Source organism: Cyprinus carpio, chromosome A25, assembly GCF_018340385.1.
Source record: "Cyprinus carpio isolate SPL01 chromosome A25, ASM1834038v1, whole genome shotgun sequence".
Lineage (NCBI taxonomy): Eukaryota > Metazoa > Chordata > Actinopteri > Cypriniformes > Cyprinidae > Cyprinus > Cyprinus carpio.
In genome coordinates, this window is record NC_056596.1 from 18,970,012 (window position 1) to 18,995,397 (window position 25,386).

At 35.6% G+C, this 25,386-nt stretch overlaps 1 protein-coding gene across 1 annotated transcript in view; it reads left to right on the forward strand.

Annotated features, from left to right (window-relative positions):
• The window catches only part of LOC109050814 (nuclear pore complex protein Nup160-like), a 60,667-nt gene extending 48,748 nt beyond the window's left edge, over positions 1 to 11,919 (forward strand). The window contains exons 29-35 of the mRNA XM_042715813.1: positions 675 to 785; positions 1,862 to 1,985; positions 2,076 to 2,177; positions 2,258 to 2,399; positions 3,291 to 3,416; positions 11,099 to 11,194; positions 11,534 to 11,919. Coding sequence (XP_042571747.1) covers positions 675 to 785; positions 1,862 to 1,985; positions 2,076 to 2,177; positions 2,258 to 2,399; positions 3,291 to 3,416; positions 11,099 to 11,194; positions 11,534 to 11,617 — 785 coding nt within the window. The 3' untranslated portion in view covers positions 11,618 to 11,919. The remainder of the gene's footprint in view (positions 1 to 674; positions 786 to 1,861; positions 1,986 to 2,075; positions 2,178 to 2,257; positions 2,400 to 3,290; positions 3,417 to 11,098; positions 11,195 to 11,533) is intronic.
• The last annotated feature ends 13,467 nt before the right edge of the window (positions 11,920 to 25,386 follow it).

Genomic DNA, 25,386 nt, shown 5'->3' on the forward strand with positions numbered 1-25,386 from the left:
TGCAACCTTAGGCTTAATACAAGCACAGTCATTTAAGATGATTAAAAATTTAATATAGTTATCGCATACCTTTTGCTATTGTGTTGTTTGCTGGCTGCATGCAAAACATATAGGATGACCATAGTATAGTCCATAAATCTGGTTCTTTCTCAAATTATCGTTTTGAATGACTCTTATCTAATGAATCATTACCTGAATCAGCCAGCACAGATGCTGAATGAATATCTGGATTCTTAGGGTTTACTCACACTAGGCATTTTGAACCATGCCCAAGCACGTTTGACCCCCAAAGCCCGGTTCGTTTGACTAGTGTGAGCGCTCCGTGCCAGGCGCGGTTCGTTTAGCTGGCCCTGGCCTGGTTGGAAGAGGTGGGCCAGGGCACGGTTTGGTTGGGCTCTGACACCGGTACGCATGCAGTGTGAGCGCTAACTGCACTGGAGCACAGAACAGATACTATTTTGTGTGCACTACTGTCATCATTACGACCACAAACATATTCTATTACTACTACTACACTACAATTTTCAATTAATTTAATTCAGTCAAGTATATTAGGTTTATATTGGCTCTGGTTCTTACCTTATTGATGAACAGGAAATGTAGTTTCTGAAAATCTGGTGCTGTTGTTTTTTTAAATGCTACAAATTTTTAAGTTGTTTGTCATGTGATCACAGTAAGTCAACAGATCGACATTCTTGAGCTGAAAGACTTGGAGAAAGAGTATGTTCTTGCTCGGAGTCGTCTGACATTGGCTCAGCAGGAACCTCCCTCAGCAGCCATTGCAGGTAATGACATGCTTCCTTTTGGAAGACGCTTTTAAATTATTGTTCAATTATGTTGCCTTTATCAGTATCAATAGAGCTATGCAATTAATTGATATACAGATTAAATTTCGACCTCCAACTATTATGAAAATCCAATAATCGAGATGATTATTGTGCCCCATTCCGCACCCTTTCCGGCAGCGTGCTTTAGCTCCTACATAAAAGCCCAAACTTCACATGCAAATCAGTAAAATCGTTTAATGTGACTTTTGCAAAATGGGACATGCTTGTTTTTTTTTTTTGTTTTTTTTTTTAAGTTTATTAGATTTATTTGTGTTTTAAAAGGCATGAAAGAACTAGCACTATTCCTCAGGAGAATTTCTGTGCATGGGGTGCAGTCTGTGATTTTGAGTCAGTTATAAGGTGCATTTGAAAACGCATCTCATTTTCAAATTATATATGTATTTTACAGCTGTCAAATGTTTCGTCAAAAGAATTTAAAATTTTTTTATTTAACTTACAATCTGCAAAAGAGTGGACAATTGTTTTCACATACTCCATGTAATTGTCAAAGAATTTTACATAAACTCAAGTTTATAAATAAGCTTCATGATTAACATGAGTTGGTTAACATGAGCTGCTGCTGTTGTTAATTTATTTTTTATTTATTTAGTTTTTAGTTTTTTTACAACCTTGTTCATGCCCTGATGTTATTCTCTCTCTTCAAACAAACATCTACACTTACTAAAAAAGATTTTAATATCACACAGTTCAAGGAATCCTTCATGGAGAAATGAGCAGCAAATTCTCCCAATTAATCATAAGAGTACTGTTGTAAGAATCACTTACAAGAGGTTATTTCTGCCAAAGCAGACAATGCTAAATGTTAAAGATTGCCCTTCAGTGCTGTTCAGATTGAGATCCATTATGAATATGCCTCCTTTTATAAAGTTTTCATGGGGTGTGCTTTGCATGGCTATACGTAATGCTATTGTTTATATTTGAGCTTGCAAAGTCACATTTTGCCTGAATAGTGGCAACTATTTCCTGAGTTCTTTTTAAAAGTTAACTTTATCCTGGTGTTATTTCTCTTACAGGTGGTGCAAATTCACAAGAGATGGTGGCCCTGTTGGTACAAACAGGACTTTTTGACACAGCCTTGACACTATGTCAGACCTTTAACTTATCCCTCACACCTGTATTTGAAGGACTGACCTTCAAGTAAGTTGATCAATCCTGTGTCTGCCTAATCAGAAGGCTGCTTTTTGTTCTGATTTCTGCACTGCATATTTATTTATTTTTTTGTTATAGGTGTATTAAACTGCAGTGTAAAGGTGATCGGGACCAGACGGAGGTGTGGAACTGGCTTGCAGCCAATCAGTTGCCAACTGTCATTACTACTAAAGAGTCCAGGTCTGTTAAAATACTCCTTGACCTTGATCATTGCAATGAACTCTGCACTGTCTTCCTAAACTGAATTTCTCTCCACACAGCGCGACAGATGAAGCTTGGCGGCTGTTAGCTCACTATTTGGAGAAATATCCCTCACAGAACGCTCAGTATCATTGCTGTGTCATCAACAAGCTGCTCTCACATGGAGTGCCAGTGCCTGATTGGCTAATCAATGCCTACAAGGTGGATGATTTTTTTTTTTTTTTTTTTTTTTTTTTTTTTTTTTTTTTTTTTTTTTTTTTTTTTTTTTTTTTTTTAGCATTGCTTCTAAAAGACAGGGGTCTTAATTGAGAGATTATATTATCCATGATCTTTTGACATATTAGAGTAATATTGTAATATATCATTGTAATAGTAATTTTCAGACCTCAAAACGCTTTTGTGTGAGTACCTTTCATTTAAGCTTTTTTTTTTTTTTTTTTTAAATCAAGCTGCAAAACAACTTGTTTTGTACTTCCTGTTTTTGTTACACTTAATATTTTATCTTCACCTCTTTGAACCACTCACTGGAGTGTTTGAAGTGATTTAAGTCTTAAAGGGTACATTACCCTGTAAACAGATTGTTTAAATTAGAGCACTAAAATCAAAAAGAAAATGCTGTTTGTGACCCCTTATATTTATTTTGCTTGCTTCGTTGTGATGATTGATAGCCCTGTATAAAGTTGTGAACTGTGTTGTCGATTACGACAAGTGCACCTGTATATACAGCTTCATCAATGCTTTTACAATGTTTGGTAATTTTCTCCTATAATATTACCCAGATCATTGTCACTTTGAGGTAAAATGATCACAGCAATTCAGGTTCCTATCAAATTTTCTTGGAACAGACCTGTTGTGGTTGTGCTTTTCAAAATTTAAACTGAAATTTAGGCAGACATCTGCTTTGGTAGGTTTTGTGATGTTCACTAATGAAAAATGTTGCTTGTAAAAATGTTTTTAAAAAAGTAATAAAATTAACAAAAGCAAAGCTTACTTTGCTATCTTTACCTTTTGTATGCTTACAGACATGATTTCTACACCATCCCTGTTCTCTGTTTGTATAACACGTAAAGGATGGTTGTGGTTCTCTTTCAGGAAGTCGATGCTGCAGCGCTGTTGCGTCTCTATCTGAACTATGATCAGCTGGAGTCTGCAGCTGAGCTTGTGCTGGAATATGTGGATGCTCTGCTTGGAAAGGGACATCAGTATTTTGGTATAGAGGTATGTAGCCTGACTACTATTACAATTTGAATGAATAAGTATTCAAGATTTTTTTTTCTTCACAACAATCCAAAATGAATTAAAACTTTATGATCTGTTGTAGACATTACGGTCGATAATTGCTAAGATTACAAATAATGAATACACTTTTGCTCTTAAAATCTAACAAAGCATATTTGCAGTTTGTGGGTGTATTAGTTTTAGGGATGCACTGATCCGATACTCAGTATCCGTATCAGATCTGATACTGCCATTTTCTGCCTGATCAGGTATTGGTCAGACCAGACTGATCCAAATCCTATATTGTGCGTATATTATTCTTTGTTTGTTAAAGGTGTGGTGACCGTTTTTTTTTTTCTTTTCTAGGTTTGATTGTGTTTACGGGTTGCAGTCTAACATGTGTTCATGCTTCATTTTTTTTAAAACGCATTATTTTTCACATAATTTACCTTTATTCCACACCGATGTGTCCCTTCTCTAACAAACGCCTTGATTATTTCCTGTTTTTATGAAGCCCCTCCCTCAGAAATTAGCGATGGGATGAGATTGGTCAGCTGGCGCAGTGTGTTGTAATTGGCTAAACTGCCTCTAGAGCACGTCTGAACATCCCACCCCTCAAGCTCAGGATGTGCTCCATGTGAAAATAAGTGTATAAAAAGAAAAGTTTGTTGAAGCTGATTTGACGATCTGAATGAGAGAGAGCGAGAGAGAGATGCAGAGCAGGGTGAAGCGAGTAACAGGATTGAGAACCGCTGTATTTGAACATTGGTTTTGAAACTTGTGAATCCATTAGAATCAGAGAAAGACAGAATCGCGAATCATATATGAACAGATTTTTACATGCACCCCTAGTTTTCTTTTCCTCTTCTCTAAAGCAGCACAACATGGCCTCGCCCACTTTGTTGCTTGTTTATCGAGGTTTACCGGGGTTCATGACGTAACGGACCTGGGAAGATGCTCGTTGTAGTCCCTTACCAGCCATTTTTGTAGGCATTAAACTGCCAGAATTTTACAAGACGATATCTCTGTTTGCATTGAACTTTCAGTGCTGCAACTTTGCAGAGATTGTTTATGCTCAAACAGCAATATTACACACTAACTAACGTTAAAAAAGTGAAATTGCAATCAACCACCCCTTTGAGCCCCTCGAAAGGCAAAAAACATTATAAAGCACAATAAAGTTTTTGGGCACTATAATCCCAGTGTTCTGAAGCCATTTCATATTTTAATGTGAGGTTCAGATGAATATTTAAGTCATTAAATTCAAGTTCACTTAAACTCTTCTCTCTGCTGCAGCTGTCTGTCATCCTCCATTCAGTATTCAAACTGCATGTGGCGTTTGGTTATGACAGTCAAGAAGATGAAACTCTCTCCAAGATGATTCAGCATTTCTATGATTATACAGACTTTATCTTGCTGGAGTTTATTGCTGTTTCTAAAGCATGATACTTTCTACCAGGTGTGTGTTAGAACACTACACTGGAGTAGAGAGCACTATGAATCGTTCTTCACGCGAACAGGAACTGAAATGTAAAACTGTTCAAAGAAAAGACTCTGTTGAACAGTTATAATACACTACGCTTCAATATCTTTTCTCTTTGTGCTTTGAACTTTTTTATTTGGTGCACTGTGACTCTGTGTTGCTTCAAGCGCATCATTGTGCGCACGGGATGTGCATAAGAGCTTAGTGCCGCTCTGTATAGAGAGGGGGAACTATGACATCACTTTGTTGGCGGATCAGCTGTTAGCATCACACTGGTTCCCTCGACAAAAAGCCAATAGGATTTTTTGATAGACTTTTGGATTATTGCAAAAAATAAGCTCTTTGTGCAACCATAGCTCATGAAACTTGCACGTTTTGTCCATTGAGAAAATCTTCACAAAATAATATAACTTTTATGAATTTTTATAGCTAAATACAGGTGCCAGAACTAAAAAGCTAACATTAGGCCATAAACGAACTATAGCACACGGTCGCTCGCCTTCAACGTCATCACCACCGCGCTTCCATAAAAACTTTTTAGAAACATTTTCCATGATAATTATTTACTTTGTGGATGAATTTTAATCCACATTACATTATATATAAAAAAACATTTATAAATGCTCTTTTAGATAGTTTTCCTTTGTGTAATAAATAATTTTTATTTTGCTTTACAGTTATGAATGTTTAAAAATACATGTTTTATAATTCTGCCTTCAGATTATTATCTTAATGCATATTTGAATGATTATATGGTGTGCATGCATACCCTGCTTGGCGCGCTTACCTCATCTGAAGTGTAAACTTCTTTGAAAGCTAGTCATGGCTCTGTCAATTTCCAGCCTCATGTCCTTTTTCACAGATGATAAAAAGAGCATAGAGAGGGGCGAGAATCGTTATAAGTTTGGGCATGTAGAGCATTGCAGCCTACATGCTGGTCTTACATAGATGAGTTGTCAGGGCTAGCATGAAGGACAGTTAAGTTTAAGTCTATCAAGTGTCAGTAAGTGCCGTCAGGGAGGGAGGAATAAATTGTAATTATTCGTCAAGTCAAGATTGTGTCAAAGCAACTGAACAACATTAATTAGGAAACCAGTGTGTCAATAATGCAACATGACAGTTAAAGACAGTTCATCGTTGAATTCAGTGATGTCATTATGCAGCTCAGTTCAGTTTAAATAGTATCTGCGCAATCATTTGCAATCAAGTCAACGATATCGCTGTAAATGAAGTGTCCCCAACTAAGCAATTCAGAGGCGACAGCGGCAAGGAACCAAAACTCCATCGGTGACAGAAGGGAGAAAAAACCTTGGGAGAAACCAGGCTTAGTCGGGGGGCCAGTTCTCCTCTTGCCAGACGAAACCAGCAGTTCAATTCCAGACTGCAGCAAAGTCAGATGGAAGAAGTCAGATGTGCAGAGGACACAACTGGTTCCTGTGATCTTGTCCCGGTGGTCGTCTGAGACAAGGTCTTTACAGGGGATCTGTATCTGGTGCTCATCTAGTTGTCCTGGTCTCCGCTGACATTCAGGGCTGTAGAGGTCCTTTCTAGGTGCTGATCCACCATCTGGGCTGGATACGTACTGGATCCGGGTGACTGCAGTGACCATCTGACCTTGATACAGACTGGATCTGGTGGCTACGGTGACCTCGGAATAAGAGAGAAACAGGCTAATATTAGCATAGATGCCATTCTTCTAACGATGTAGCAAGTAAATCGGGTGTTACGGGAAGTGTTCCCAGTTCCAGTTTACCTAATTAATGCAGCCTAAAAATCCTTTAATGGATTTGGATATTGGAAGCGTATTAGTGTGTTATGTGTAAGCCAGGTTAAAGAGATGGGTCTTTAATCTAGATTTAAACTGCAAGAGTGTGTCTGCCTCCCGAACAATGTTAGGTAGGTTATTCCAGAGTTTAGGCACTAAATAGGAAAAGGATCTGCCGCCGGCAGTTGACTTCGATATTCTAAGTATTATCAAATTGCCAGAGTTTTGAGAACGCAGCGGATGTGGAGGACTATAATGTAACAAGAGCTCATTCAAATACTGAGGTGCTAAACCATTCAGAGCTTTAAGTAATAAGCAAGATATTAAAATCTATACAATGTTTAATAGGGAGCCAGTGCAGTGTTGACAGAACCAGGCTAATATGGTCATACTTCCTGGTTCTAGTAAGAACTATAGCTGCTGCATTTTGGACTAGCTGGAGTTTGTTAATTAAGCGTGCAGAACAACCACCCAATAAAGCATTACAATAATCTAACCTAGAGGTCATAAACGCATGGATTAACATTTCTGTGTTTGACATTGAGAACATAGGTCGTAATTTAGATATATTTTTGAAATTGAAAAATGCAGTTTTACAAATGCTAGAAACGTGGCTTTCTAAGGAAAGATTGCTATCAAATAGCACACCTAGGTTCCTAACTGATGACGAAGAATTGACTGAGCAGCCATCAAGTCTTAGACAGCATTCTAGGTTATTACATGTAGAGTTTTTAGGTCTTATAATTAACACCTCTGTTTTTTTTTTTTTCTTCAGAATTTAGCAGTTGGAAATTAGTCATCATCCAGTTTTTTATATCGATTATGCATTCCGTTAGTTTTTCAAATTGGTATATTTCACCGGGCCGCAAAGAAATATAGAGCTGAGTATCATCAGCATAACAGTGAAAGCTAACACCATGTTTCCTGATGATATCTCCCAAGGGTAACATGTAATCGTGAAGAGTAACGGCCCTAGTACTGAGCCTTGAGGTACTCCATACTGCACTTGTGATCGATTTGATACCTCTTCATTCACTGCTACGAATTGATGGCGGTCATATAAGTATGATTTAAATCATGCTAATGCACTTCCATTAATGCCAACAAAGTTTTCTATGCAAAAGAATGTTGTGGTCAATAGTGTCGAATGCAGCACTAAGATCCAATAGCACTAATAGAGAGATACAACCACGATCAGATGATAAGAGCAAGTCATTGTAACTCTAAGGAGAGCAGTCTCAGACTATGATATGGTCTAAATCCTGACTGGAAATCCTCACAGATACCATTTTTCTCTAAGAAGGAATATAATTGTGAGGAAACTATCTTTTCTAGTATCTTGGACAGAAAAGGGAGATTCAAGATCGTTCTGTAATTAACTAGTTCTTTGGGGTCTAGTTGTGGTTTTTTGATGAGAGGCTTAATAACAGCCAGTTTGAAGGTTTTGGGGACATATCCTAATGACAATGACGAATTAATAATAGTCAGAAGAAGATCTATGACTTCTGGAAGCACCTCTTTTAGGAGCTTAGATGGAATAGGGTCTAACACACATGTTGTTGGTTTTAGATGATTTAACAAGTTTAAACAAATTCTTCCTCTCCTATAGTAGAGAATGAGTGGAATTGTTCCTCAGTGGATCTATAGTGCACTGTCTGATGTGATACTGTAGCTGACGGCTGCATGGTTACAATTTTATCTCTAATAGTATCGATCTTAGAAGTAAAGTAGTTCATAAAGTCATGCTGTGCTATTGGGAAATGTCAACACTTTAATAATACGTGTTGAATGTGTTCAACTGAATTTATATATGAAAAAACTGTTAAACAAGAAGAACAATCACGTAAAATTATAGGTTAATATAATAATAATTTTAATTTAAAATGATCTAGTTAAGGCCAGTAGCATCAGCAAAGTTATTTTCCCATCCCAGGTGGTTGCTGCACACTGGTGGAGGTTGAGGAGGTTTTTTTTTTTTTTTTTTTTTTTTTTTTTATTTTTTTTTTTTTTTTGATTCAACATAAATTCATACATTCAAAAAAGGGAAGTGGGGAAGTGGGTGCAACAGACATATCAATATTTTTACAATCTGAAAAAAAAAAACATTGTAAACTTGTAATTCAAGTCATTATTTTAAGGAGGCTATGAATCCAAAATGTTTTTACACACACATGAGTAGCAAACCAGTTTTGTATTATTGTCGTCTTTGCAGCTGTAAAACCAGCAAACAGCATTCTCTTCTTTAATGAACTTATACAGGAGTTGGAATCGTCATTGAGAAGACATAAACGTGGATTAGACGTGTAATCAATTTTTAGTAAAAAGGATAAAACAGAATTCACAAGTGTCCATAGGTTGACAACAATTGGACATTCCCAAAACGTGGAGAAAAGTACCTGATGATAAAGTGTTACAGATAGGTCAATTGCGGTTTCATTTTAAACCTTTTGTAAGGAGTTGTGTATGCTCTATGGATGAGTTTGAAATGGATAAGACGATGAGCAAAGTTTTTAGAAGTTAAGATTAGATTAGACCACACCCTCTCCCAGTCAACTGATAAATCAAAATCTGTTAATTCACGATTCCATATATGTTTAATAGAAAGAGGCTTTGCAGTGTGACCATTAAGTTTGCTATATATTAAAGAAACAGATGGCCAACCAGAGGATGGTGTGATCCAATCCCACATAGGATGAGAGGAAATAGGGGATGCCCCGGGAACTCCATAGGTCTTGAGAGCAGAACGTAACTGAAAAAAGACAAAATATGATGATGCTGGTAAACAAAAATGAGTTCTTAGTTCTTCTTGAAATGAGCAGAGTCCTTGGTTATCATATAAGTCACCGCATGTGTTTATGCCCAATGTAGACTAAGAGGGCTGGACAAATGGCTGGTTTCCACATAAAAAATTTGTTGTCATAAGGGTGTGTTGTTACAAAATTTGAAAGGTCTCTCTTTTCTGAACGTCCTTGACTGCTGGGGTACTCATAGTGGGCTAGGTAAAGAGTGGTTCAAAATTTACTGACAGGATATATACAATTTCTGACAAAGTGAGCAGAGCAAAGGACTATGCGTGCATTGCTGCCGAAGGGTCACGTAATCTCCAGCAACCGTCTTTTTTAAAGAAATGTAACAGCTTTAAAAAAAAATCATGAGTAGGGTGTAACTGGTGTGTTTTATGTTGTAGAATAAAACGTGAAAATATCTTGAGCTTGAGTGAACCAACAGACCATATTTAAGGGATTTAACCAAAATCCCATTCAAATACCCATTGACTCTGGGATGATGGAACCAGAAGAGCTAAAATGCTAAGTGACATCATAGTTTCACCACTCTGTTGGAGCCTTACATATTATAATACTTCCTCGCTGGATTCTCTCTGGCAAATCAGTGATCAGCAGGGTTTACACGTCACATTTTGGTAATGGTAAGGCTAAAAAGGGAGCCGTGCTGTGCCATACTATGCAGCGGAAAAGTGCCAAAAGAGCAATGTGTAACATTTAGTCCTTCACTTACTCACTTTTGTTCCCTTCTAAATAATGTTTTTTCACTTATTGTTTAATTTTATAAAATTATTAGAGTAACTTTTTCTGCTGAATTTTCCACTAAACTAGTCTCTAATGGTATTTTTGTCATATATTATGATTATATTTTCTCATTTGTTATTTTTCTGTATAATTAAGTTGTCTATATTTAGTAGATTGTGTTTAACACAAAACAGTGATGATCAGGTCAACACACAGAGGTATAGAAATTCTACATTGATTTAAAAAAAAATTGGCAGGGACTCAGAATTTTCGGGATCGGATCGGTTCTGAAAAAAATTATATCATGCATCCCTAATTAGTTTACAACTAATAATAAAGTTATGCAAATAGCAGTTTGTGCAAACAGGTTGGACACAAGCATATTTTAAAAATACTTTCTGTTCTCATTGTTTCAATTGTTACGCATGCTGCTCACGTTTGAAACACCAGCAAAATCCACTTTCCACTGATTTACTTTACAGCATTAAATGGTGCGTTTTTTTGTGGACATTTAAACTGTGGAGCAAGGTCTTTTGGGGGACAGGGTTTTTTAATGCCCTACAGTCACTATATTTGTTATCTTAGTCTTTAATTTTCTCATTGTTTGGCGTACAAATTTGAGCAAGATGTGAAATAACCCATTTATTTCAATAAAATACAGAAAATAGATTTTGGCTTTTTTAAAATCTGATGAATCAATAATTTGAATAAACAATTTGAAACAAAAACTGTATGTCTATGTATTATGAAATATAAATGTACATGTATATATTCATTAAAGTAGGGTTTCACAATCCACTTACTGGATTATTACACTCTTTGCAGAAGGAATGTTTGCAGATTTGTCACATCTACTTCTGCACAGTACTCTGAGTGGATTTATTATTGTCCTTTGATTTCCTGACAGCGGCCGCTCTCAGCTACAGCATCCCTGGTGTGGCTGCCATATACATCGATTGATCAGCTCTTAAGAAACCTCAGTGAAAGTCAGATCAATGAAAAGGTGAAGTATTTTTCATTTACATTTGTCATGATGCCTGAGATTTTTATTTCATGATTTTGAACAGAAGTTTAGAAACCTGTTCTTGTCTGTTGAGATGGGTTAGATATTAAACAACAATTCAACAACAGATGAGTCTAATCTATTCAGTAAAAATCTTAATTTTCAAAGTGGGCAATTAAGAAATCAAAGTATGACATTTTGCATGTATGGTTTTGTGATGTTCTCTGGCTTTGACAAACTATTTTCCTGTTTGACTTTGTATAGTTGCTTTGACAAAATCTGTATTGTATAAAGCGCTGTACAAATAAAGGTGACTTGACTTGACTTCTCTGTCTACAGATGTACAAGAATCTGAAAGATAAACTAGCAGAGTATCACAGACTGGTGGATCAGAGCAGCAGACACAGACTCATGGCCCGTTAACAGCCACTCAGAACTGCACTTCGGTCATGAACGGGAGTATAAATAATGTTGATGACAATTTTGATCATGTTTGTGGCATGTAGTTGTGTTGAGCTTTTTGATTCCCATGCTGAAAATGTATGGAAAGTGTAACAACATCTGCATCAATGATTTGATGTGTCAATTCAGCCTCTTAAAAAATAGAAAATTGTGTATTTTTATATAGATACAGTTCAAAACATCTTAAACTTTATATGTTGTACTCTTGACTTAATTGGTGTCATTTAAATAAGGAATGCAATAAAACAGTTTTGTTTAATTGATATGTTGCAGACCTCATAACTCTCTTTTCAGTCCAAAAATAACCTATTTTAATACCAAGCTGCAAAATCAGCTCATTCTCTTACCAGTCTCAAGAGAAATAGAAAACGTATAACAAAATTATTCAATCTTACTTTAAACTATGTTTTATTATAAAATATAAAGAATTGGGACTATTTGACACTTGGGGGAACCCCATACTACCATTTCTGACCATAGTGCCATTTACCTGAATGTTCATTTAAATAAAATAGAGAAACACTTTGGAGATTGAAGATATGGATGAAAATGACAATAAAGAGATGGAAAGCAAAACAGTTGGACATTACAACTAACAAAAGAATTGCAGGAGGAAATTGCAGAAAGGAAAACAACTTTCTTAAAAATAAATAAAGAGGGAAAAAAAAGTGATTTTAGGAAAACATTTTTTTTTTTTTTTTTTTTTTGGCGCACTTAGGTTTCTGGCATGTCTGCCAGCTCAGAAAGGAAAACAGCAGCCATTGTGTCTGTCTGTGTCTGAAACTGTCTCATCCAGTGAGCTGTTTCAGTTTGTAGCCAGTTTCTACATAGATAGCTAGCTATTTGAAGAAGAACACCTCTGAGCCATATACAGTAAGGAGTCCAAAGTAGCAATTCACGCATCTTGTGCCGACATGCACCAAGGAAAAGAGGAGTGGGGTGAGCGCTCATTACCATTGAAAGAGACATGCACTGAAACGGGTCTTTGTGAACAGAGCTGTTTTTGACAGTGTAAAAAGAGTGTAGTTTTACACAACAAGTATGTTACAGACATTTCATGAATACCCTAAAGAATCACACCAACTTGTGAAAATGTGCATCCGATGTCCCCTTTAAAACAAAACTACTATGAGATAGGCCCAAGGTCAGTTAAGTTATTGGCAAGATGGCTGCGTAATATTTTTCTTAATCTTTGGCAGAAAGAGAAGTGAATAACACTGTGAATGGTGCTGACACTCTCACAGGAAGTGAATCACAGTTTATCTGCATTTCAAGTCATGTGATCTGTTTGCTACTGATGTCACACTTTCATGTTTATGCACTTCATAATAATTAATGAATTCAGGATCAAAGGCTGAGTTCACAGAAAATTGATCATCATCATCATGGTACCAGCAAGGCCTGAGTGTATTGGTCTGGTTTTATCAACTCAAAACTAATCCTGTAACCCTGAGTTTGTTCAACTGTCATCATGGTATGGGCCCCTGATAGATAAGGATCAAAATGTTTGTCAAGAGATGGCAAACATGTGACAATGCCTAATAAACATAATAAACAGAAAACGAAGAAACAAAACACATGCAGCTTTAATTAGTTTAGATGCAGAAAGTCTGTGGTCGGGTTTGTTAGAAATTTGTTGCAGAACTCAATATATCAAACTGCCTACCATAACATTAGTACTGGAAGGAGACAGGTGTTGCCTGAGCCCTTCTCTGTTTGTTATATACAGTCGTGGCCAAAAATATTTACTTGGTAAATATGATCCAAAAAGTCTGTGAAAATTCATCTGCATTGTTAATCCTTTTGGTCTTTTATTTAAAAAAAAAATCACAAAAATGTATCCTTCATTGGATAATAAGAATTTAAAATGGGGGGAAATATCATTATGAAATAAATGTTTTTCTTTAATACATATTGGCCACAATTAATGGCCCCCTTTTATTCAATACTTTTTGAAACCTCCATTTGCCAGTTTAACAGGTCTAAATTTTCTCCTATAATGCCTGATGAGGTTAGAGAACACCTGACAAGAGATCAGAGACCATTCCTTCATCCAGAATCACTCCAGACCCTTTAGATTCCCAGCACCATGTTGGTACTTCTCCTCTTCAGTTCACACCTCTCATTTTCCGTAGGGTTCAGGTGAGAGGACTGGAATGGCTATAGCAAGCAGAAGCTTGGTTTTGAGCTCAGTGACCCATTTCTGTGTTGTTTTTGAGGTTTGTGTTTGGGTTATTGTACGGTGGCCCATTATAAGATTTCTAACAGAGTCAGTCACTTACTGATTTTTTATCTGTGTCTAAACAAGATGTCCAGAACCTCCAGCAGAAATATAGGCCCACAACATCACAAATACAGTAGTATATTTCATTGTACACATGGGGTACTTTTTTTTCTCTGTGTTCACCAAACCCATCTTGAGTGTTTGCTGCTAAAAAGCTCATTTTTTTAGTTTCATCTGACCATAGAAGCCATTCCCATTTAAAGTTCCAGTCATGGCTGATAATTGAATATGGAATTTAGTTTGTTTTTGAATGAGCTAGGAGAATTTTTCTTGTAACCCTCCCAAACAACATTTGTTGATGTAGGTTCTGTTTGACAATTTTTTTTAAAGATTTTCTGAACCAGAGACTCAACTATTTTCTGCAATTCTCCAGCTGTGACCCTTGGAGAGTCTTTAGCTACTTAAACTCTCCTTCTCACTGTGCATTAGGACGATATAGACACATGTCCTCTTCCAGGCAGTTTTGTAACATTTTCTGTTGGTTGGAAATTCTTAATTATTGCCCTGATGGTGGAAATGGGAATTTTCACTGCTCTAGCTCTTTTCTTAAAGCCACTTTATCAATTTGTGAAACTCAATTATCTTTTGCTGCACATCAGAAATATATTCTTTGGTTTTTCTCATTGTGATGGATGATTAAGGGAATCTGGGCTTTGTTTTCCCTCCTATTTATATTTCTGTGAAACAGGAAGCCAAAACTGGATGATTTCATGTTTATAATCATGCTGGAGTGCTCAAAATTGTGAATATGAATGGGAATATACTTCAGAGATATTTTACTCATAAGAATTTATAGGGGTGCCAATAATTGTGACCAACGAGTATTTGAGAAAAACATTCATTTCATAATGATATTTCCCCTCTGCTTTAAATTCTTATCATCTAAGGAAACAATGTATTTATTTACCAAATGTACATATTTACCAAGGGGGCCAATATTTTTGGCCACGACTACATAGAACCTTTGTTTTTAAATGATCAGACAAGACACAAACCTGCCAAGTGTGCAAATCAATAGAGAAGAACAAAATAATCTCTGCAGATGATGTGGTGATTTACCTGGTATACCCAACAAACTTTTTTACAAAACTGGCAGATTTTGAACAGTATCATGCTGGATATTGATCTTAAAATATTTTGATATAACAAAAAAAGTGGACTTAATTATACATACATTATACTGTGAAAACATAATTCAAAATATCAGGAAATACACTGAACGGTGGTCAACTTACCCATCAGATTTTAGTGACTGAATAAGAGCTGTGAAAAACAATTTAGTAACCTGAATAATTCCTATTCATTTGGGATCAAAGAAGAAGGTATCTGCAAATCACTTACCCAGGGAAATGGTTCTTTTAAATGTCATTGATTACAGGAGAGTAATCAATGACACAACAATTAAACAGCTATGTGTGGTTACTCCCAATCAAGAAATGCTTCCTAGATTTAAAGAAGACATCTGGTCTCGGGAAACAGAATTTGCTAATTTTTATATAAAAGAAATCTGAATAACAAACAATCAGGAAATCCATCCCCTAATTAATCTTATGTTGGGTGCATATTAAACCTCCAGTATCTTTTCTGCACTCTGTTCTCAAGGCAACATACTTCCTGTATACTACATATAGAGTTGCTCTAGTGCATGTTTTCTTCTCTGCTTTGAGCATAATATATATGTAAAGTGGTCTCATCCTTATCGCTTTGACCAAAGTGCTTCTGCACACACATATAACTCTGCAATGCTCTCCATCCTAACCCTCACCATACTACTGGGTGAATACTATAAAGCATCATACAAATGTCATATTCATTGTATTATCAGTAAAATACATATGTAAGAGTTACATTACCTATATAATACCTTTCCAGGAAATAAACAAAATAATTAACCATTATGAGTAATATATTACCTAGATATCAAACAATGAGGCAGGGTAATTGTATTCTCGTGCATGTTACTTCATGTTTATATATTGAACATTTACATTTACAATTTTTTACCACTCATTGTTGCTTTAGAGCACATTTATTTAATATGTCATCTAGGGCCTTTTGTTTTTTCGTCACATAACTTGGTTAATTCATTCTAAATTAATAATTTTACCAGAGTCTCAAATCTTTATCTGCTTTATTGCCATCAAAATGACTTTGCTTTAATAAACTATGACTTTGTTTTCATAACTTAATATCTATGAAACAACTTTATTACATTTAACAATTCTCAAAATTTCAGTGATGTGTTTGGCGAGTAAAGCGCGTACTGGTTTTGCTTTAATAAACTATGACTTCATTTTCTTAACTTAACTATGAAACACTTTCATTACGTTTAACAATTCTCAAATCTTCAGTGATGTATTTTGCGAGTAAAGCATGTACTGGTCTTCTATTTGCCACATCACTATACAAGTGTCTGACCTTTGTGTAGAATCATTTCAAAACCTGCATGCATTGCTCCCACATTTTACATCAATTCTTATTATTAGTTCATGTGCCTCTAAAATAATACTATCTTTGTGTTTAAATTGTGTGTATTAAATTTAATATTTAACCTTTCTAAGTTAGCAGTTATTCTCCCATCACAAACCCAATTCAGCTTGTAGTGAGTTAATACATGCATTCATGAGCTCTAATGGTAACCCAGTTATCATGCTAATATATCTGCTGGCTTGTTTTTGTTCCTAACAACATAATACAATAGACAACACAAATACAATAGAACCGAAAAGTGTTCTATACTTCCTTCAATTTTTTTTTATTCATTTGAATTAGATTAAACTTTTTTTTCTTTTATTTGCCAACTCACAACCTTCAAACATTTGCAGCAAAATGTATACTTTTTATAAACAAAATAAAAATATCAGATGTACAGCATTTTCTTTTTTTGTGCATATATCATTACATATATGCAGATTGGTAACACTTTATTTCGATAGTCCACTTTTGACATTCTACTAACAGTAAGTAACTTTGCAATTACATGTCAACTAGCAGTTAGTAGAGTATTAGTAGACTGTTTGCTTAATATCATCTAACACTTTCTTTGTCAACTTACTGTCAACTTATACTAACCCTAAACCTATCCCTAACACAAACCCTAAACCTACCCTAACAGTCTACTCTGAGAGTTAGTAGACATGTAGTTGCAAATGAATGAGAATTAGTTGACATGTAGTTGACATGTAGTTACAAGTTACTTATAGTTAGTAGAATGTCTAAAGTGGACTATCGAAATAAAGTGCAACCTGCAGATTTACTGGGCATCATAACTGCTATCCTGTGACTGAAGTTTGTGTTGACTTTCTTCTGTCAAGATGTCTATCAGCTTCTTTCTATGCAGATCATTTTTTTGTAAATTGGAGGTGACAAAAAGTTACTCTTCAGCACTTTAGATAATAAACAAGAAAAGTTTAACCTTAAAAATATTTTACATTAAAAATGTTTGTTATCCATTATAATTTTTTTAGTTTTGTATTTTTTTTTTCCTAAAAGTGCTGCCAATTGAATGATTTAAATATAACCACTGTGCACTACAGCTGGCGTTCTCTCTCCAAAATATATTATAAATCAGAATTAGAATCAGAAAGTGGTTTATTGCCAAGTATGTATGTTTTCACATGCAAGGAATTTGTTTTGGTGACAAAAGCACTCATCACACTGATCTAAAAACCACTAACAACAAGGAGCATTACATAAACTATAATCTTCTATCTTTGAAGTTTGAATGATTTGTCACATAAATATTTCATTATAGGACAAGAATAACATCTTTTCATTTTACCGATTGTATTACAGCACAAATAATGAATGAGAAAAAAGTTCTTTACATGCCAAAAATAAAAATTTTTGAAAAATATAATCATATCAAATCAAATAAAAACATGAATAATTTCCTGAAGCAATAATAAATTTTTTTTAAAAGACTCATCAACAGCCTGTCTAGCATAACGAGGTATGTGAAGTCCCAGCTGCTCTAGGAGGCTGAACCTGTGTGGACAATCCAAAGACATACCGGACAGGTGAAATCCAAAGACATACCGGACAGGTGAACTGGAGACTGTAAGAGTGTGTGTGTGTGTGTGTGTGTGTGTGTGTGTGTGTGTGTGTGTGTGTGTGTGTGTCATCATCCCTGTGATGGACTGGTCATCTATCCAGGGGGTTTTCCTGCCCATGACCCAGGAAAGGCTTCGGCCTCTCCATCACCCTACATAGGACAAGCGTTAGCAAAATGTATGGAATGGATGGATGTACAGTACTGTAAGGATGCTAGTCTTCCCTCTCTGCCACTCATTTTTCCCCACCAATGTCTTCCTTAATCCATGTTTACAAAGAAAATCATTCTTAAAGCATCCATCCCATTTGTTTATCAAAAAGATCACAGAGAAAATAATAATAATAATAATAATAATAATAATAATACAAATTGGACATCTGGCTTGTCTTTCAGTTGAATTTGCTGTAAGTTGTGTTTGGAATAATTATTATTCAATTTCACAGCAAGTATTCTGCTAAGATTTTATATTTCAATATAATTCCTGCAGAAATGGTTTACCATTGTTCTGATTTGAATGTGCTTTTATCGGTTTTGAAAGCAGTGTGTTAGCATTTTAAAAATGTGCTGAAAATAAATAGTGTTTTGCAGGTTGTGGAGTATGAATGACAAAAGTGTTTGTGGATTTTGAGAAATGTGGTCATTGAATGCATTTTGTCTGAAGGCAATTAAAAATAATTCATAGTTTGTTTAGCATAGACTTCTTTACCGCTGAATGTGTGAACAGTTTTGAAAATGTGGCTTCAGTATTGAACAATGCTTGTTAGCAATTGAAAAAACTGCAAGTCAGATAAGTAAGAATGGAATGAAATTTGTCTTTGCATGTTTGTCTTTGAATGTCACTATTGAATGAGCACCGTGACAAAGATGCAATGGTTTCTGATAATGCCACTCTCTAACATCCATGTACACTGTTCTAAATGATTGTGCAAGTGATATACCAGTAGGATTTTAGTTTCACTAATAAAGTGATCATTTTATTTCTCATATATTTTCAGTTAACTGGTATCAGTAAGATAGGTTTGTTAATTAGTTTGCCAGGCCTTCTTAGGTAAATGGAAGACCAAGAGGATAGTCCACATTAAGCAAGGCACAGTTCTCATGCAATATGGAGTGGAAGAAAGATGTTCCTGAAGCATGAAACAGTTCAATGTCTTGAAAAAGCATGAAAAAAAAAATATTTTGTGAAAACTGAATAGAGATTATTGAACTGTCAAAAGATTTCTGAGCGATTTAGAGCCCAGAAGAACTTGGTAGATAAAGGCTTATAAGGAAAGTTGGTAACACTTTATTTTGATAGTCCCTTTAGAACATTCTGTTGACAATAAATAATGTTACACCTACATGTCTGCTAACGCACATTAGAGTATCAGTAGACTTTATGCTTAATATCTGCTAACTCTTTATTGTGATTGTCTCCCAACAGACATTCTACTGACTAATTTTGCAAGTCCATGTCAACTTATTCTAACCCTAACCCTACCAGTCTACTAATACTTTATTAACACTCTAGTGAGAGTTAGTATACATGTAGGTGCAATGTTACCTATAGTCAACAGAATGTGTTAAAGGGACCATCAAAATAAAGTGAAACCGGAAAGTTTCTGTCAAACAAATGAATTTATTAAAAGGTCAGCTATAAAAAGCCACTGCTGAGCAGCAAACAGGTATTTGAAGCTGCTGGTGTCTCTGGAGTTTTAAGAATCTCTCCACACAGGCTGGCAGTTGTGCACAAAGCAGTTTTCAGCCACCCCTAACCAAAGCTCACAAAGAGAAGCCTTAACAGTGCGTAGAAATACATTTTCAAACAGTTTTATTGCTGTGGTGTTTTTGTGGTTACATGGGATAGTGCATTGTCCTGCATGAAAATTATTTAATTTCCATTTGATACCATAGCAGAAAATGGTCCGTTATAAACTCTACATATCTTGTAGAAGTCATTTTGAGACTCTAAAGGGACCTTTCATCTCACTTACTGATATTCCAGCCCAAATCATCTCCCAATGATGAAGCAAATGTTTGCAAATTTGATAATTAAAAACAATAATACAGCCACAATGCAGGAAATAAGCTGACAGCAATGAAGGGGTTAAACTCCAAAAAATGAAGAATGCAAAACAGACACACGTACATAAATTAACTGATGTGGCTATAAATTGAATCAGACTCAACTGGATTAAGCTCTAATAAAGTATTCCTGTTCATTTTTAAACATTTTTATTGAATTTGGACTTTATGAGTAATAAAAATCTTTCTCTATGTTCAGGTTTTACTGTGAACAATAATGCGCCATATATCAACCTTTCAAGCAAAGAAAAAAAAAACAAGTACTCTTTGGTAATGTCTAAATATATATCTAAATGCAAAATTTAATAAATTTAGTAATTCGTAATTATGTCTGAAAAATTGTTCTCAGACACTGCAGGGAATGCACATGCCTCAAAATATAAAAAATATATGTTATTGAACTAAATTATAGTGCATGCACCTCATTGACAGAAAAAAGTTTTATGCCCTGTTTTTGGGAATATATTGTACTTTTTTACTCATTTACAATAAAAATAATTACTCAAATACACTATTAGTTTGCTTATGATTTTTTTATTATTATTATTATTTAAGAAAATCACTTTAATTCTAATCTAAATCAGTGGTTGTTTCTGTTTATTGATCCAGATGTTGGGGCAGAATCCTGCCATCTACTGGTTAGAGAAAACAGGAATTACAGTTATTGGGAAAAGAAAGTGTAATAACCATACAATTTCAGCAGAAGGCCCATAGAGATCAACTGATTTTTCTGGAAGTGGTCAACTGCTCCTCTCACAGCTTTTCTGATACATTTTGTTGTTGTTGTTTGAGGAATTTTGAAGTGTCTGTTTTTGCACTAATGCCACATAAATTTGCAGAAATGCCATGTAAGTTACCACTAAAAGACAAGACTTGATTGCAATCACATTTTAATTTCAATCTAAACAGTACAATAAAACAGAGCACTGAATTGGCGTTGCGGCCGTTGGCGAGAGTGAGAGCAAGTGAGCGAAGGCGGTAGAGACAGAAGGCTGTTTAAATGTTACGTGATCTTTTCCATTACATTCTATATGAAAATGTTTTCATAACAACATTAGCCGCCTAAAATGATTACATTTATCAACGTTACTGATATTCAAAAAGGTAAGCAAGCGCTGCTTTGTTTACATTTTCATATCTTAGTTTCGGTTTCTCCTTTTGAATGATGAATATATACTATTAATAGCTGCTGATATGAACATCTTGTTCCTCTCACGCATGCGCACAATACACGTGTTTGCCTCGGCTGGAGTCTGTGCAGTATGGGAAGCCAAACAACCCAAAAGTGGAACGAAACAGCACGGTATTAAAGTGTTCGCGCCGCGCTGACCTGTCATCGGCTCAATGGACCAAGCTGCGCAACCAACTCGACAATGCAGAGAGGACATGTTTACCAGCGCCGAACTAATCTCACCAGCTGATCAATTACAACCTGTTTTTATACAGTGTTATGTGTACCTGTGTGTTTTATTTTGAGTCCGTATAGGTGGCGTTGTGGGGGAATTCTTGTTGCGAGAATCATGTGGTTACAACAGCGCAGCGCGAACATTACTCTCTGCAGAAGTTTTTTTTCCTGCACATAACATAATGAAGATCAGTATTAAGTTATTACTTTTCTTTTGCTTACCTTTCTACTACATGTAAACAGTTGTACTTTGAAAAACTGCACATATAAAATATATAAGTCGTCTTGAGGAGCACACCCAGTTTCTAGTATATATATATACTTATGTGCCCTCTAGAAGCTTGCGTTCTGCAAGTGAACATCGCTTGATTGTTCATCCCAAAGAAGCACAAAGTCACTTTTACGGACTTTTAAATTAAATGTTCCCTCCTGGTGGAATGAACTGCCCAACTCAATCCGAGCAGCTGAGTCCTTAGCCATCTTTAAGAATCGGCTTAAAAACACATCTCTTCCATCTTTATTTGACCCTCTAACTTTTTCACTCACTATTCTAATTCTATTTAAAAAAAAAAAAAAAAAAATGAACTACCTTTTTAATCTTTTTGTATTCTATGTATTTTCTTTTCATTTATTATACAATTATAAAAAAGACCTCTAACACTAGCTTGCTCTATTCTTTTTCTATTCTATCTGTTTTCTTTTTATTTATTATATTATTTAAAAGCCCTTGCTACGTATACTGTGTTTAGGATAACTGAGACTTGTTATAGCACTTATATATCATTGCTCTTTTGTTGTTTTTGATTGCTTCCATTGTACTCATTTGTAAGTCGCTTTGGATAAAAGCGTCTGCTAAATGACTAAATGTAAATGTAAATATATATATAATTTTGTATAAATAAAAAAACGGATAAATAAAATCTAATTAATAAAAAAAAAATTGTTTTTAAAAATTGGGGCCAGTGTATGTAAATTCAATACAATGTTTTTTTTAATTTTGCACTGCATTGTGTTTTAGGTTTATCTGAAAACACATGAAAATTAACCATGATTTTATTACACTAACCTTTTAACCATATATTTGTAGTTAAACTGTGTTAAAAAAAATACAGTCAATCCTGGTTACTGCATTTTCACTATAATAAAACCATTGTTATTGTAAGAGAAAATTAATGTCCTGACAGAAAAGTATCAGTACATTTTACTCTTTTTTTTCCCCCCCAAGTATAATCATATGCAACAGTTACACAAATATCCTTAAATGTACAATTTACTTAAAATATGCCTTGATGAATGAAACCATAACATTTTAATTCTAAAAGAAAATAATGGAAGTTTCTGCTGTGATCGTGACTACTAAATATACAGGTGCTGGTCATTTAATTAGAATATCATCAAAAAGTTTATTTATTTCACTAATTCCATTCAAAAAGTGAAACTTGTATATTATATTCATTCATTACACACAGACTGATATATTTCAAATGTGTTGATGATTATAACTGACAACTAAGGAAAATCCCAAATTCAGTATCTCAGAAAATTTGAATATTACTTAAGACCAATACAAAAAAAGGATTTTTAGAAATCTTGGCCAACTGAAAAGTATGAACATGAAAAGTATGAGCATGTACAGCACTCAATACTTAGTTGGGGCTCCTTTTGCCTGAATTACTGCAGCAATGCGGGATGGCATGGAGTCGATCAGTCTGTGGCACTGCTCAGGTGATATGAGAGCCCAGGTTGCTCTGATAGTGGCCTTCAGCTCCTCTGCATTCTTGGGTCTGGCATATCGCATCTTCCTCTTCACAATACCCCATAAATTTTCTATGGGGTTAAGGTCAGGCGAGTTTGCTGGCCAATTAAGAACAGGGATACCATGGTCCTTAAACCAGGAACTGGTAGCTTTGGCACTGTGTGCAGGTGCCAAGTCCTGTTGAAAAAAAGGAAATCTGCATCTCCATAAAGTTGGTCAGCAGCAGGAAGCATGAAGTGCTCTAAAACTTCCTGGTATATGGCTGCGTTGACCTTGGACTTCAGAAAACACAGTGGACCAACACCAGCAGATGACATGGCACCCCAAACCATCACTGACTGTGGAAACTTTACACTGTACCTCAAGCAACGTGGATTGTGTGCCTCTCCTCTCTTCCTCCAGACTCTGGGACCCTGATTTCCAAAGGAAATGCTTCTGACAATGTGTGTTGTTCAAGAGTGGCTTGACACAAGGAATGCGACAGCTGAAACCCATGTTTTGCATACGTCTGTGCGAAGTGGTTCTTGAAGCACTGACTCCAGCTGCAGTCCACTCTTTGTGAATCTCCCCCACATTTTTTAATGGGTTTTGTTTCACAATCCTCTCCAGGGTGTGGTTATCCCTATTGCTTGTACACTTTTTTTCTACCACATCTTTTCCTTCCCTTTGCCTCTCTATTAATGTGCTTGGACACAGAGCTCTGTGAACAGCCAGCCTCTTTTGCAATGACCTTTTGTGTCTTGCCCCCCTCGTGCAAGGTGTCAATGGTCGTCTTTTGGACAACTGTCAAGTCAGCAGTCTTCCCTATTATTGTGTAGCCTACAGAACTAGACTGAGTACACCTGTATATGTGCTTCAAAGTAGCTAAAACTATACTGTTTACATGTAGTAATATGAAAGATAATAAGCAAAAGAAATTTAATAACTTAATACTGATCTTCATTATGTTATATACAGGAAAAAACAGAACTTCTGGAGAGTAATACTGCACTCAAAGCGAACTTCCGGCAACACCGCGATGACGTCATATTTTTTGCGCGCACCCAAACGAACTTGCTGAGGCATCAAATATAGATCAACGCTGCCCTGGTGAGATTAGTTCACACTGCGCTGTCAGTACGGTGGCGCTGGTAAAAACGTCCTCTCTGCGCTGTCAAGTTGGTCACGCAGCTCGGTCCATTGGTCCATTGAACACTTTAATACTGCGCTACGTGGAGCGCGTGAAGGAGAGATGCGAGAGATGCATCGTCGGGGTTTGTAATCGATCCATCGATAAAATGTGTGAATCGTTACACCCCTAATATATATAATGCATTTTATGATGAATGCAGTAGACAGTATAGGCAGGCATGAAGGAAAATTACATGTTATGCGCTATTGCTGGATCTGAGCTTGTGTTTGCGGCTGAATATAATTATCATCATAATTAATGGACATCTAGGCTATATCAGGGAAAACATATCAGCGCATTCCGGCGCAGAGAAAAGAAAAAGAAAAAAGCCCGAGATGAAGCCTGTCCATTAGGCTACTTTCAGGTAGCTACGTTCATAATCCTGTGAAACTTTTTTGACTGTTGACCTTAGTAACGTGTTTTGATATTGACAATGACTAAATGTTTAATGTCAGTAATAATTTCACCACCACCGACAACGCATTTGACTTAATATTCTAGTTTCCAAAACTTAAGGTGAATTATATAAAACAAAGAGGCGATTGGTTAATTAATATTAATCATAGGCTATGGTTTCATTGAAAAATACTGTTAAAATACATAATGTAGGCTAATACAACATAGCCTAAATAATTTACACTATTGCAAATGACAATTGCTGTTGTTACTTACAGGACGATCAAATCCTTGTTTAATATTGACCATTTAATTCAAATATCAACTTAATTTAACTTTTTTGGCCGCCTTTTTGCGAAAGAAATCCTACAGCCTCTATAATTTCTTCAACAAAAACGTGGACATCGCAACCCTTACCAAAATTAACCATGGTTATCGTAGTAAAATTGCTTAATTTTATTTTGTGTGATTTCTGAATGCTTGAGACTATTAAATCAATCAGACAACTGTATTAATAAAATCATAGCCTAGTTAACTCTCTAGAGCAACAGTTGTAATTTATAAATAATACAGTTTAATTACAATTTATTTATTTGATTT